The following is a 16,398-nucleotide window of genomic DNA, read 5'->3' on the forward strand; positions in this document are numbered from 1 at the left end:
CGCTTGCTCAGGCCCTTTGAGGAGGCCACGCTATTCGTGAGTCGGCAGGACTATGGGATGAATGAGGTCAAATCGGCCATGGGCCCCCGTACCGCCTGTTCACGCTGATGCTGGTCCCACAGTGTGACCTGGGTCCCTGTACGGCCTCCCATTGCTTCCACTCTGCCATGTGCCACTTTGAAATCTCCTCACACTCCTGCGGTTGTCCATTTTGTCATAGGTTGCTGGCAGATTACAGGCCTTCCATAGGTGCCACCAAGCCCCATATCGGCCATGGGCCCCCGTACCGCCTGGTCACGCTGCTGCTGGGCCCACAGTGTGACCTGGGTCCCTGTACCGCCTCCCATTGCTCCCACTCTGCCATGTGCCACTTTCAGGTCTCCTCACGCTCCTGCTGGTTTCCATTTTGTCATAGGTTGCTGTATGGCCTCCCATTGCTGCTGCCTCCACCGCCACACTGTGGCTCCAAACACTGGTTTTGGCCCCGTGACTGGCCAAAGGAGTGAAGTGTGCAGTGATTCTAAGATCGACGGCACTCATCTGCATATCATACTGACAGACAGTATTATTTCTCTTCCCCAGCAGACTCCAAGGGCATTTAAATTAAAGGTACAGTGTTCTGCACTAATATTAAGTCTCTCTGAAGCCTAGAAACACCCTTTTTTAAGTTAAATTCACAGCGAATTTATTCGACTCGAATCGAATATTGTCCACGAATTCGCCGAATCAGTCGAATCGAATTTTTCATTTCTTCGCTCATCTCTACTTATTGCCATTTGCTATAGCAATACTAGCTACAGCAGAAATGTCCTACCTAACCACTGGCCAGTGAGATGAAACTTAAAGTCTTTCAACATTGGGGCCCTTTAACCTCCCTGGCGGTATTCCCGAGTGTAGCTTGGGGTAAAATTTCAGTACCACAAGCGGTAACCCTGAGCTACACTCGGGCTTACCATGCGGCATTGCTCAGGGATTCCCTGCAGCACTTACCTTGTCCTTCGCTCCCGCGATGTGTCCCCTGCAGCATCCCCAGCCATCTCCTCCGGCCGATGCCGGCATCCGGCTTCCGTGTTCCTGTCCCTGTGACATCGGGACATACGGGCGCTGGAACCGGCGGCAAATTTGAAAGTTTTAAAAAATGTCTTTTTTTAAAAACGATTATTACATAGCAAAACATTGCTGTTTCAAAGCATTTCACATACATTTTGTCCCTACTGCTTTGTCCTGTGCCCTGCCTGCATTTTGACTGTTCTTTCTGCCTGGAAACTTAGAAAAGTCCATGGTGTCCAAAAAGTGTCCCTTTAGGTCAAAATCGGTTTTAGACTAGCTAGAGAACAGCGATAGTAAATAAGAACTACTTGCAGAATTGAGTGATAATGATTTGTGGGGAAATTCGTCATCAGACACTGAAAATGATTCTGCGACTTTGCTCAGCGATGTGCGAACTTGGCGCTCTATTTCAAATTTCAGTGTTTTTGGTTTGATTATATTATTGAATTAAATTTATTATTATTTTTTATGATTATTTATTAAATTATAATTTATGATTTTGTGTTTCAAGTTTTATCATATCCGGAATGTTTACTAGACTCTTGTTCGGACAGATTTCAGTGAGTTATTCCTAAAAATGACAGGCCTACAATACAAAAACTACATATTTCCATGCAAAATAATGGTACCGCTTTCAGCACCAAAAATCTGAAATAATCATACCGCCAAGGAGGTTAATCAATGGAAGAGCGCTCACTGAATCTTCCAGTGAACATTGCAATAGAAGAAAAACAACACTTCAACAAATCTTTACCATACAGGTGAAATCCTGATATACTGACACTTGCTCAGTATATTCAAAGCAGCAAGCTTCTGTGGGGATTTGGAACTAAAACACACTCTTCAGCCACAGCACAAGTCTTGAGGAGACAATATACAGAGACAGAGTTCTCTCATCAATCAGCAGCAGGAATAGCTAATTCTGAGCAGCTTGGGCTTTCCAAGATCTGTGTCACTCTGAGAATTAGAGAGCAGGCTTTCTCATGACCATTCTCCAGAGATGAAGAGCAAATGCAGCAATATCAAAATCCCCTTTCATCATAGAGTGCTTGCTGTTTCTGGATTGTCCTCTAGATAGCATTAGACAGTAGTAGAAATCCTCTCTCTTTCAGTAGCTCCAGACTTTGAGAGACACATGCAGTTGAATGGCTGTAATCCTGAGTGTCAGACAGGACAATACTTGATTTGCACACTGTCCTCCTGCAACAATTCCTCTGCTACACACTCCCAGCCCAGTTTATGGGTTCCAGCAGCACAGAGAGTGAGCCTCTGTGACTTTACATCAGGAGCCCCTGCTCCATGCGGTCCCCTGAAAATGTCTGCCTCCCCACATGTACTTCTTCCTTTTTCCTCTCTCCTTTCCTCCACAGCCAATCATAAGTCCAGCTGCAACAGTGCTGCTATGGGTGGATCCTTCTCAGCTGTAGCAACAACCAATCAGAGCACAGTCCTGCTTTCCCTGTCTGTCACTCACAAAGAGGGAAAAGAAAAAAAAAATGCTTTGCAACTGCTGTTTAAGATTTAAAGCAACCAGCACATCTCTACAGTGGTATTATAACAAAATGGAAGCAACTGGGAACAACAGCAGCTCAACCAGAAAGTGGAAGGCTACGTAAAATGACAGAGTGGGGTCAGTGCATGCTGAAGCGCACAGTGCGCAGAAGTCACCAACTGTCTGCAGAGTTAATAACTAAGGACCTCCAAACTTCATGTGGCCTTCAGATTAGCATAACAATAGTGTGTATAGATTTTCATAAACTGGGATTCCATGGCCAAGCAGCTGCATTCAAGCCTTACATCGCCAAGTGCAATATAAGGTGTCAGATGCAGTGGCGTAAAGCACACTGCCACTGGACTCTAGAGCAGTGGAGACATGTTCTCTGGAGTGATGAATCACGCTTCTCTTTCTGCCAATCTGAAGGACGTGTCTGAGTTTGGCAGTTGCCAGGAGAACAGTACTCACCTGACTGCATTGTGTCAAGTGTAACAATTGGTGGAGGGGGTATTATGGTGTGGGGTTGTTTTTCAGGGGCTGGGTTTGGCCCCTTAATTCCAGTGAAGGGAACTCTTAAGGCGTCAGCATACCAAGACATTTTGGACAATTTCATGCTTCCAACTTTTTGGGAACAGTTTGGGGATGGCCCCTTCCTGTTCCAACATGACTGCGCACCAGTGCACAAAGCAAAGTCCATAAAGACATGGATGAGGGAATTTGGGGTACAGGAACTTGACTGGCCTGCACAGAGTCCTGACCTCAAACCGATAGAACACCTTTGGGATGAATTAGAGTGGAGATTGTGAGCCAAGCCTTCTCGTCTGACATCAGTGACTGACCTCACAAATGCACTTCTAGAAGAATGATCAAACATTCCCATTCCTAAACCTTCTGGACAGCCTTCCCAGAAGAACTGAAGCTGTAATAGCTTCAAAGGGTGGGCCAACTCAATATTGAACCCTACAGACTAAGACTGGGATGCCATTGAAGTACATGTGCGTGTAAAGGCAGACGTCCCAATACTTTTGGCAATATAGTGTATGTCTCTGTGGCTCAAACAGAGTAACATGTATCACATCAGGGAGTCTAACTGATAATCAATAATTCAGTAAAACATCACAGAACACAAACAGCTAATTGTGCTTATGCTCATAAACAACATCCCCCTAAACCAGGTCCAGAGTAGCTCTGGAAAAACAGGTAAACAGCTGGAGGGATTCAAGGCCTGAGAACAGACAGCAACCCTGCTGGAACTGCAGTAGTCTTGTAGCTTTTGGGGAGGTACTCCCTATTGTAGCTGGGTCTTCCAGGTGAAGCTGCATTCTTTTAGGCTTTTAAGTCAAACATTATAAAACAGATTTTAGATTGATCTATTTTGATATGCATACAGTATGTGGAAAATTCAATTGTTTATATAGTTATGTATTGACTGATTGCAATATAAATGAAGTATGGTTGGTGACGCATGTCCTTCTACTCCTGGAGGACGTCGGATGATGAAACGCGTAGGATAGGGCTTTCAGAGGTGACGTCATAATGTGGGTGAGCTCACAGTGATTACAGCGACCAGAGTCTACCCTTTTTTCACTTATACTGGTCATACCAGTGTTGGTGATGACACTGTGTAATCTGAGCGTGATGTGGATATTTTATTAGAATAAAGCATTTTTATTGGTGTTATGCTATGAAGTTCCCTTTTTCTTTCTTCTCATATGGTTCCATGTATAAATGAGGAGGGTCCAGCTAAGAGTTTATAAGAGGCATTGACATCGCTGTAGATCGTTGCTCCCAGAGCCAATGCATAGTAGCTGGTTTATAATTTGACCAGCCTGGAGCTCTGGTGAGTTTGTTCAATTTGGTTGGTGGTAGATAAACACAGTGTGGTGGTGGTTTTTTAAGAAACCCAAAGAATTAAAGACACAGATATATTTAGATTGAAGGACTTTTTTTCTTATGCATCATGGACTATTAAGTTATATACATATATGTATTGCACATATAATTATTATTGGATATTTATTTTTGCACATATTGGTACATTTGTGTAGTATGATGGGAGATGTTCTATGAAGTGTCAAATTTATTAGTGCATGACATTTTCACATATAGCACTTTTTTGCACATATATTAATTGTTATATTTTTTACACAAATTGGTATGTGTATGCTTTATATTATGATGGGGGATGTTCTATGATATGTTAAAATTATCAGTATGTGACAATTTTAGCAGGGTTTGGCATATAGCACTGTGTTCCTTTTTGTATTTTTTATAGATTTTTTTTACAGTTTTTGCACTTTAGTGTAGTCTGTATATCTACAACATCAGTTTATTAATAGAGTGTCAGTGAATGCTGTTTAATAATTTTTGACTGAGTAGATTGCTTTGGGTTTCCAAAGAGGAGACAGCTGCTTCCCCCCTGTTTTCTCCGTTTGGTGAAGCACCTTATATAGGTTCAGTGGCGCCGTCCATTAGAAGTATTTCTGATTCTTTTAGGCTTTTGCCTGGCTGCCTGCAAGCCAGTCCTGACAGTGAAGCAACTCTCCCCTGGCTGCAGATCAAATGCCCAGCTACCTCCACCTCATCAGGTGTGACCTCTCAGAGAAATTTATTTTCTGTGGCTGTGTCCAGAAACTCAAGAAGTTGTGGTAAAAGGAGTTAAAGGGGCCTGCATCTCCATCTGAGTACAGTGAGTAAATGCTGCACTCCACCCCACTTGTACCTGCTGTCTCAAGCAAGTTGGCAGACCATTCAAATTCATCCTGCTTAAAAGATAAGTTCACTTTTGTGAACATGTTACATGCTACACCCATATTTAGGTGGGCTTGTTGCTACAGCAGGGGGATCTTTCCACACCCGCTGTCACAATTCATAAAGAGCGTAGCCATGCAGGGTTTTGCCCATATGGTTGCATTATTCATTCACAGTACTCTAAAAATGCCATCATCCTTTGCAGCTGAAGGTTTGTAGCTCTCAATGAACTACCAGGGCGCTGATGAGTGCTCTGGTAGTTCATTGATCTTCCTGTCATTCAACAACTGCCTGCCCGTATTGAAGGTACAGGCAGACAGCTACAAAGACAGTCTACAGGAGCCTAACACTGCATCCATGACCTGCTGCTTGCAGGTGAAATGGTTTACAGGCTCCTAATAAAATAATAATGCAGGTTTAAAAAAAAGCACATTTATGTATTTATTTTAAGGTGAACTTATCCCTTAAAGAGTATGGTTCCATCTTCTAGGACAAAAGGTTACACATCCTTGTCTTTAGGCACACCAGTGGAAGGTAGTTTAGAGGGCTCAACAACGGGGGCATGAACCTGAACTAATTATCCACTGGGCTATGTCAGGATGTCAGGATCCATGGCAAAACACAAACAGTGACCTGCACTTATCCCCATTAACAGCATCCCTCTCAATGAAGTGTATGGTAGCATTTGTAGCACAGGCAAACACTGTGAGGGATCCAAAGCCCAAGGACACAAGGAGGCCACCCCACTCGAACTAGAGTACTGTGGTAGCAACTTGGTTGGTGCGCCTCACAGCAGCTGGGTCTTATGGAGAAGTTGTGTGACTAGACTCTAGGCTAGTTGTTTGCATGCCAGATCTGACAGTGGACGTCTGCTCATTATGCTGAAGATCACTTGTCCAGCTACCTCTACTTCAATAATAGTGGCCTCTTTGAGCTACTAAGGGAGTGAAGCAGATACTTACCTTCTCTGGGTATATCCAAGAACCCAAGAAGTTGTGGAACAAAGGAGTTAAGTGGCCCATACCTGCAACTGAGCCTAGTGAGTATATAGGCACTTTGCTACATGATGAGCATTGTTCATTAAGCTCACATCTTTCAGTATTTTATTAACAATACTATTTACAAACTGAAGGCATAGCCAAGATGGAGTACTACAATCTCCAGATTTCTTCTCCAAACGTTGAAGATATACCCACCTGTAGGTCTACAGGTAATTAAACAACACAGCGCAGTATGAAAAGATAAGAGCTGTAGGGCTTTCAAAGTGGTGAATCGCTGCAACCACAGGAGGTCGAGCAGCAGGGCAGTCAACAACTAGGATCCCTGGGAGAAGGAGAGTTTTGGCTTTCTGAGAGAAGATGCCTCTCTTTCTGAATGCTGGTCTGCGTAACTCCACATATCATACCTGCTTAAGTTAACTTTGCTATATGAATTTCTGCTTACATAACTAACATTTTCTTTGGCAGAAACAGATATTGACAACATTAAACAAGAAAAGGCATTTTAAAAAACATTTTCTATTTATTACCTACAATTTACAGAATGGACCTTCCTACCCTTAAGAAAACTGTTCTTGTTCATGGGATCCCTATAGGAGCAGAAAGTGCAGAAAACTGGGAGCGAGTGGAAGAATTCCAAGCTAGATCTGATGATGTGATCATTGCAACCTATCCTAAAGCTGGTAATTTTTCTTTACATTCTACAATGGATATTTAATAATCATTACCATGTTAATTGAGCATGTTCAACCCTATGGGCTTCTTTTGCTTCAGTAACAGTGGCATTCTGGTATAATTTGTTGTACCTTCTTTGAGACATTGTATGTCTCTTCTGCAATAAAAAGCCGTCCTGCTCACAGTGAGTCACAGCAAAACTTTAGCTCCACCTTAAAGTATACCTGTTACAAACCTCCGGAGAATATGGTGAAAGTTACCATTGGTGAAACTGTACTAAAGAAAAACAAAAAGGGTTGGAGGGAAGTATGAAGGAACACTGCTTGCCTTATCACTATATAAGTGATGCTGTCTAAACCACAATCAGACACAAAACAAAAAAGTCGCATGAGTGGGTAAAGCCCACCCCATGAGACAAGTGGTTAATCCGACAGCAAACAAGGCTTGTATCAGAATTTTTGATTTAAAGATGTTTATTTATTTATTCATGGCAAAAAATTGCAATACTTCAAAATTGTAGTAACACATAGTGCTCAGTAACCACAACATGTCTGGATGTCAATTATGCTGTACAGTATGTATGTTTTCCCCACAGAGAGCTGTTTTAAAATGGGGTATATGAACCTAACAATAATATTTAAATACAGCACCACAAGGCAGAGGCGTCCCCAGGGTTGGTGTCACCCGGTGCGGTAACACTTGGTGACAACCCCTCCGATGATCCCCGCAGAATGGATCGGATCTGAGGATTGAGCATAATGGATTGGACTCTGATCCATTATACTCAATCCGCAGATCCTATCCATCCTGCGGGGATCATTGGCTTTCTTTACAACTTACCTTTTCGGTGTCACCCCGTATAGGTTGCATGCCGACGATTCCCGCAAGATTGGTTCGGATCTGCGGATTGAGCATAATGGATCGGAGTCCAATTCATTATCCTCCCCAATCCGCAGATCACATCCATCCTACGGGGATCATCGGCATGCAACCTATACGGGGTGACACCGGACCCGCTCCACGAAAAGGTAAGTTGTAAAGAAAGCCGACGATCCTCGGCTTGCTTTACAACTTACCTTTTCATGGGGCGGGTCCGGTGTTACCCCGTGCAGTCGGTGTCACCCGGTGCGGGCCGCACCCCCGCACCTGCCTCGGGACACCACTGCCACAAGGTCTACTTACATAAAGACCCCAGGGCCTGTTTGCAATAGATGGATACAGTACTGGTGGTACTCATAATGGGAGGTTAGTCCCTAAATGGTAAAGTAATACTGAGACTATTGAATGGCAAACCCAGAGTCACTATTAGCAATCTAACAGGTGAAAACTAATGAGATAGTAAAAATATCTGTAGAGCGGTTATGCATATTGTCACAGATCCGCCACACGCCATGCCCACAGCAACTAGCTAACCGAGGCGCGCACATGCGTGACAGGGGGTACGAGGGAATAAAGGGGACTCAACTTTGAATATATAAAACCGTATATAAGATCAGCCGTGATATCCTTCCACAACCCGCACTACCTTCTGGCCACCACCAAATGGAGACTCCACTCCAATCCAGCTGGTCAACCACACACTGGCAGATACAAATCTTACATACAATCTGGTGCACTGATTAGAGTTGAGGACCAGCTTAGTAATTTCCCACCCTTCTAGAGTCCCTCCAGCTACCCTACAGCTTGAACCCCGGTGGTAATCACCCTTCCACTGTCCACACACACCAACGCACCAGACACTCGACAAAAGGTAGCCTGCCGCCACCCAACAGTTTATCCGCAGAACGGTCCGCTGGGACACCCCACACATACAGATCTCCGTCTGGCCGATCGGTTACCTTTTACAATCTGCACGCAATCTGCCCACACACAGTGCAATTGCATACAGATTGGCAATGAGCTTGACCGAGCTTTTAAAGGCACTAAAATAAGATACAATCTAATCCAATCTAATCTCTCCAATCTAATCTAATCCAATCTAATCTCTCTGAAGATATGCGCATGTGCTTAAATACACAGAAGTCACTAATTAATTTTAAGCTTTAATTTCCCGAAAGTGGGCAGTGCATAAAATATGTACAAAATATAAAAAAGTTACAGAAATACAAAAAATACAAGAAGTCACAAAAATGACTATTCACGATAAAATAAAAAGGGAATAAAACAGAATAAACCTTTTACCAAGATCTATCCTGCAACTGGAGCAAGCCAGAGTGTCAGCAATCCGTCAGTCAAATCGAACCGGCTCCATACAAATTACAAATGTTCCAATGCCCGGGTACTCCATTTATGGGGATATGGACGTAGGCGGGACATTAGTCCTCGGCCAATTGACCATGGGGGCTGCCCCTGTACCTGCCCACAGGATGTTCTGGGTGTTGACCTGCCCATGTTCAATCGGACTAAGACCGGCTTGAAAGACCAAGTCGGGGATTGGATTTCCGACACCAGTGCATCGGCCCGATCGCGACAGTACCAAACACCATTCGACTGTCGCAATCCAGCGCCACCTAGCCATTTCCTGCATTTTCCTGGCCTTCTACCTAATCCACAAATATGGCTTTTATGTGCCGATGTAGCCTACAGAGTGCCCAAACAGAAGGGAGTATGTTCATCTCTCTGCAACTAATATTTTAGCTTTTATGAGAGATGAAACATACCCCTTTTGATGTATGGATATACTCTTAGCTCCCTGCTGTCATGAAGCCGAAATGTCTGGAGCCCCTGCCTCCTAAAATGGTTTCCCCAGAAGGTGACAAAACCTTATTTAGTACTGTAGGCGTCACATCCAGGAAGCCGGGCTTTTCAGCCGCTAATTGATGCCTCTGTGTCTGAGTACCTCTGACTGAATATACATTTTTAATAAAAATGGAATGTCACTACAGTTACGATTACATATTGCTACTGATCACATCTTATCTACTCAAATCTGTACATTTATGTCACATGCACGTTACATCATGTCACATGTACGTTACACATATATATTGCAATACATTATCACAGGCACATTAGATCAAGGAATAAGGTTGCTGATTGACACGAACAGGGGCGGACTGACAACTCATGGGGCCCCTGGGCAATAGGGGATCATGGGGCCCCTGTGTCCTTGCCCAAACTCAAAAAAGCCTATGAAAAAGGTACCAGGGGCATCTCATGGGGCCCCTACTGACTCCAGGCCCTCGGGCAGTGCCCGAGTTTCCAAATGGTCAGTCCGCACCTGGACACGAACAGTATAGTCACATTGATGGTACCAACTGCGTTAATACAAAGCAGTTCAACAAATGCTGGGATAACGGTTGCCCATTAATACAGCAATAGATATCCAGAACAAGACGGCAAGTTCATCGCCAGCATGTAACATAAAGAGCACAGAACCTCTGCCTCAATATCCATCTGGTAAATGGAGCCAGGTCTGTAGCAAGAGTATAGTATATGTAAGCTCACTGACAATATGAGTATGTCCCAGGAGCTAAAGCAATCATCATCCACCTAACCGATGAATGGGCAGGTCTGTGCAATCTGGTAAATGAATTCCTTTGTAGTCCCAATGCTGTTCAGGGTAATATAAAGGAACAGTCTTGCCGCTCCACAGACGTCCCAATGTCAGTGCTTTATATGGCTAGCATCTGCTAGTCGCAGTGAAGTTTCAGGGCCATAGTTTACCAATTGTTCCTCCCTCCACGTTGATCCATCGGCATCATGATTAGGCTAGAGGGCGTAAAGATGTGGCGTCACCTGACACCTTATGATGTCAACGCATTTCATTTACATACAAGTGTAGCTATGACAGCTATGTCATTGGAGCTATGACATTGTTTTAAATTTTGTTTGTACATTTTATGTGTATGTTGTGGTTACTGAGCACTGTGTGTTACTACAATTTTGAAGTATTGCAATTTTTTGCCATTGGTGAAAACTGCATGCCAGAACATCCAAGAGGATCCACAGAAATACAGTAGGCAGCTCAGATGACATAAAAATCTCCATGCAAATGTCAGACATGCATCCACCCGTTTCATTACTGGCCTATCGGTTAAAAAAAAACAATATGGGAGCTCAATAGCCAGGAGGAGTTAGGGCCAAATTTAGCTTTTACAGGAGAAGTTATAAATCTTGCTGCCTACATCTCTAATTGTTAACATTTTTTCTTGAGTAGAGTGGGGAAAGGGTTGAGGTTCAGATTACCTTGATTGGGTTTTTGCCATTTTCACTAGGGTGATTCACCACCTCTATTTGTCTCAGTGACCACTGTCTTCCAGACAGAAAGCAGTGAGAAATCAAGTATACAGTTTACAGTTGTTATCAGGACAGGAAGTGAGGTGAATCTTCCAGTGACACACCAGTTCCAACTGTTCAAGAAGGGGCTTCCCCTCATGTTGGAGAAATTTCTTCTGATTTCCTGTTTCGGGAACAGGAAGTGGAAAAAAATCACTGCAAGAGAAACAAGCAAAAATCATCTAGCAGTGGTTATAACCATTCCATATTATACACACAACTGAAAAGAAATGTTCTGGTTAAAAATCCACCTTAACCAGCAGTACTGCACAAAAGCAATCATGGGTGCATTCAAAGAAGTTGCCTAGAAAATAAAGCACATTAGTCCATCACCTGATAACTTTATATGAGAACAAAACGTGATAATGTAATTTTTCTTGCCTGTAGTCATTTTTTTTTATTTGATGTTCTCACTAGGGACTACTTGGGTGAGTGAAATTGTAGACATGATATACTGTGGAGGAAATCATGAAAAATGTCGACGAGACACCATATATAATCGAGTACCTTACTTAGAATTTAGAATTCCTGACATGCCTACAGGTAATAAATTAAATGTTTATAAAAATAATGAAATCTTTGTTGAATTGTCACAAAATATGGCATAATGTATACATAGGCAAATTTGGTAAAACATGTCGATTTTCTATTTTGTTTGATTTCTCAGGTGTAGAAATACTTAAACGCACACCATCTCCTAGACGTGTGAAAACACATCTCCCTATTCAACTGATGCCAGAATCCTTCTGGGATAAAAAATCAAAGGTAGCTTCAGTTCCACTGAATACATATGTACAATAAAGTTACCCCAAATTATAGCGTATCCTAATTGCTTCTAGAGCCTGTCATTTACAATATGGACTTGCCTGTGTAACAGAATGGGTAATAGGCCAAATAATCAGAGAAGGAGTAACTGTAATTTGCAGGTGAAAAGTTAAATCAGTAAAACAGTAAACAGGGTAAAAATTGCAAAGAGCATGCATACATTACAAAATAATACAGATAAAACAGATTGTGAAAGCTGCACAAACATGAACACTCCACAGCAATGTATCTGTGGCTCAATGAGGGTAATATGGTTGTATAGCATAGTCTGTATAAGACTCTATAGTAACAGAGTCACGTTGAGAATTACTACCTCAGTAAAGCAGAACAGAACACAGCTATGTGTGATCATCCTTATAAACAACATCTCTCACAGCAAAGTCCAGGGTAGCTCTGGTAGCACAGACGAACAGCTGAAAAGATCCAAGGCCCATGGGCTGAGTGCCACCCCACTGGGATGGCAGTACTCTGTAATATACTGAATATATTATATTCAGTAATAATACTTTCTGAGATTAGTTTTGAACTTTACTCCAGTTAGTTTAAGGTCATGTCCCCGTGTTCTTGATTTTGGTTTCATGTTGAAAATACTGCCCTCCTGAACCTTATTCACCCCGTGATGTTTTTAAAGGTTTCAATCATGTCTCCCCTTTCCCTTCTTTCCTCCAAACTATACATGTTAAGTCGCTAAAGTCGCTCTTGATATGTTTTATCCCCCAGACCTTTCACAATTTTTTTACCCGTCTCTGGACTTGTTCTATCCTATCAATATTTTTTTGTAAGTGAGGTCTCCAGAACTGGACACAGTATTCTAAATGAGGTCTAACTAAAGATCTATATAGGGGAATCAGGACCTCCTTCCTCCTGCTGGTGACCCATCTAGTGATGCATCCTAGAATTCTATTTGCGTTCCCCACAGCCTGGCCAAACTGTTTGCTCATTATGCAATCATCTGAAATAAGCACCTTCCAGTTCTTTTTCCTCTGAACTGCTGGCCAACACTGTACCCCCAATGTTGTACTCTTGAGAAATTATTTTTCCCTAGGTGCATTATTTTACATTTAGAAAAATTGAACTGCAATTTCCACTTTTTGACCAATCTTCCATCAATGCCAAATCATGTTTCATCTTGCAGACACCTCCAGGGATATCAACCCTATTACACACCTTTGTGTCATCAGCAAAAAGACATACCTTACCCAACAAACCTTTTGTTATATCACTTACATATACAGTGCTCAACATAAATGAGTACACCCCTTTTGAAAAGTAAGATTTTAATTAATATCTCAATGAACACAAGAACAATTTCCAAAATTTTCACAAAACTGAGCTTTATAGAACATTTGTTTAGATCATTACATGAAAATAAGGCTAATAGTATAACTTATATTACAAAATCTTCCATTTTATTCAAATTAGTTGATGCAAAAATGAATACACCTCACAACAAAAAACCACCACATCTAGTATTTTGTATAACCTCCATGATTTGTAAGGATAGCACCAAGTCTTCTAGGCATGGAATGAATAAGTTGGTGACATATTGCAACATCTACAGTATCTTTTTCCATTCTTCAAGAATGACCTCTTTTAGAGCCTGGATGCTGGATGGAGAGTGATGCTCAACTTGTCGCTTCAGAATGCCCCATATGTGTTCAGTTGGGTTCAGATCAGGAGATCTACTTGGCCACTGAATCACTTTCACCCTGTTCTTCTTCAGAAATTCAACAGTGGCCTTAGATGTGTGTTTTGGATCATTGTCATGTTGGAAAAAGTGCACGGAGTGATGGTAGCATCTTCTCTTTCAATATAGAGTAGTACATCTGTGAATTCATGATACCATCAAAGAAATGCAGCTCCCTGACACCAGCTGCACTCATGCAGCCCTACAAAAGGACACTGCCACCACCAAGTTTCACTGTAGGCACCGTTTTTTCTTTGTACTCCTCACCTTTGTGATGCCATACGGTTTTGAAGCCATCAGTTCCAAGAATATTTATTTTGGTCTCATCACTCCAGAGTACAGAGTCCCAGTAGTCTTCTTTTTCAGCATGGGCCCTGGAAAATTCTAAGTGGGCTTTTTTGTGCATATGCTTTAGGAGAGGCTTCCTTCATGGACGACACTCATGCATGCCATTCCTCTGCAGTGTACGCCGTATTGTGTCAAGGAAAACAATCACCCCGTTTTGGCTTTCTACTTCTTTCGCTAACTGCAGTGAACTTGCATGGCAACTTTCTTCAACCTTTCTCATCATAAGACACTCCTGTGGAGGTGTTAACTTGGAATAACTTAATCCATCTTTGATACATTTTTGTATCACTTTTGCTACAGTATTTTGACTGAAAAGTAAAGTTTTACTGATCTTCTTGTAGCCTTCATCTTTCTTGTGTAAAAAAATTATTTTCTTTCTCAGGCCTTGTTACATTTCTCTTCCATGTGGTGCCATTGCTGACAGCATGAAATGGGAAGTTGTTTTCTTTGTTAAGGAATGTCCTTTTATAATCAACTGACTGCTGGACACCTGTTTAATGAAAAGTTAGACTCACCTGTCGTTCTAGTCTTGTTAATTTGGATTTCGTTGTCTAAAATATAGCTTTGCTCCTAAGACTTTCATTGGGGTGTATTCATTTTTACAACATGGTCTTGAATGAATTTGTTAGGAAAATACTTTTTTGTGTGTGCAAATTAAAAAATCTTGTTTACAATCAACAGCCCACATTTGTGGGAGTGTTTCATAGTAGCAGTGTAATGTCCCATAGAAAATGTTGATTCTGCAAGGAAAGGAAAGATTTCCTGACAAATCTGTTGAGGTGTACTCATTTATGCTGAGCAGTGTGTGTGCAAATTTTGTTTGTTTGCAATTACAGAGGTCAAACATTTCCTGTAGTTCTTGACCAGGATTGCACACACTGGAACAGGGATTTTGGCCCACTCCTCCACACAGATCTCTAGATCTGTCAGGTTTCGGGGCTGTCGCTGAGCAACACAGAGTTTCAGCTCCCTCCAAAGATGTTCTACTGGATTTAGGTCTGGAGACTGGCTAGGCCCCTCCAGAACCTTGATATGCTTCTTACAGAGCCACTCCTTGGTTATCCTGGCTGTGTGCTTCGGGTCGTTGTCATGTTGGAAGACCCAGCCATGACCCATCTTCAATGCTCTGACTGAGGGAAGGAGGTTGTTGCTCAAAATCTCACAACAAATGGCCCCATTCATCCTCTCCTTAATACAGTGCAGTCGTCCTGTCTCCTTTGCAGAAAAGCACCCCCAAAGCATGATGTTACCACCCTCATGCTTCACAGTAGGGATGGTGTTCTTGGGATGCAACTCATCCTTCTTTTTTCTCCAAACACGACGAGTGAAGTTTAGACCAAAAAGTTCTACTTTGGTCTCATCTGACCACATGACTTTCTCCCATGCCTCCTGTGGATCATCCAGATGGTCATTGGCAAACTTCAGACGGGCCTGGACATGTGATGACTTGAGCAGGGGAACCTTCCGTGCAATGCATGATTTGAAACCATGACGGCGTAGTGTTGTACCGATAGTGACCTTTGAAACTGTGGTCCCAGCTCTCTAAATGTCATTGACCAGCTCCTCCCTTGTAGTTCTGGGCTGATTCCTCACCTTTCTTATCATCAGTGATACCCCACGAGGTGAGATCTTGCATGGAGCCCCAGTCCGAGGGAGACTGACAGTCGTCTTTAGCCTCTTCCATTTTCTAACAATTGCTCCAACTGTTGATCTATTTTCACCAAGCTGCTTGGCAATTGCCCCGTAGCCCTTTCCAGCCTTGTGGAGGTCCACAATTTTGTCTTTGGTGTCTTTTGACAGCTCTTTGGTCTTGCCCATGGTAGTAGTTGGCGTCTGACTGACTGTGGGGTGGACAGGTGTCTTTAAAGAGCTCACACAGGTGCTACTAAGTTAGATTAATGAGTGGAGTAGAGGTGGACTTTTTAAAGGCACAGTAACAGGTCTTTGAGAGCCAGAATTCTTGCTGTTTCTTAGGTGTTCAAATACTTATGTTCAGCAGTGCAAGACAAATAAATTCTTTAAATATCATACAATGTGATTTCCTGAATTTTTTTTTAAATTCTGTCTTTCAGAGTGGGAATGCACCTACAATGTGATTTTCAGACCCCTCCATGATTTCTAAGTGGGAGAACTTGCAAAATCGTAGAGTGTTCAAATACATCTGTTCCTCACTGTATGTTTAGTAAAGCCATGCTGCTGTGGATCCAGCAAGTTGTGTGTTTTTAAGTGATCAATGATCCTTCTTTTCAAGAGTGATTCCATTAACTTGGCTACAACTGATGTTAAACTCA

General features: G+C 42.4%; 1 protein-coding gene across 2 annotated transcripts in view; it reads left to right on the forward strand.

The window, feature by feature from the left end:
* Positions 1 to 16,398, forward strand: part of LOC149445686 (sulfotransferase 1 family member D1-like) — a 108,106-nt gene that overhangs the window by 64,614 nt on the left and 27,094 nt on the right. For both annotated transcript variants that reach the window (XM_089653604.1, XM_089653605.1), the window contains exons 2-4: positions 6,838 to 6,977; positions 11,665 to 11,790; positions 11,915 to 12,012. In XM_089653604.1, coding sequence (XP_089509730.1) covers positions 6,839 to 6,977; positions 11,665 to 11,790; positions 11,915 to 12,012 — 363 coding nt within the window. In that variant the 5' untranslated portion in view covers position 6,838. The remainder of the gene's footprint in view (positions 1 to 6,837; positions 6,978 to 11,664; positions 11,791 to 11,914; positions 12,013 to 16,398) is intronic.

The sequence above is a fragment of the Staurois parvus genome, unplaced genomic scaffold, assembly GCF_062004578.1.
Source record: "Staurois parvus isolate SC_StPar_1 unplaced genomic scaffold, SC_StPar_1.0 ptg000715l, whole genome shotgun sequence".
NCBI classification, from domain to species: Eukaryota; Metazoa; Chordata; class Amphibia; order Anura; family Ranidae; genus Staurois; species Staurois parvus.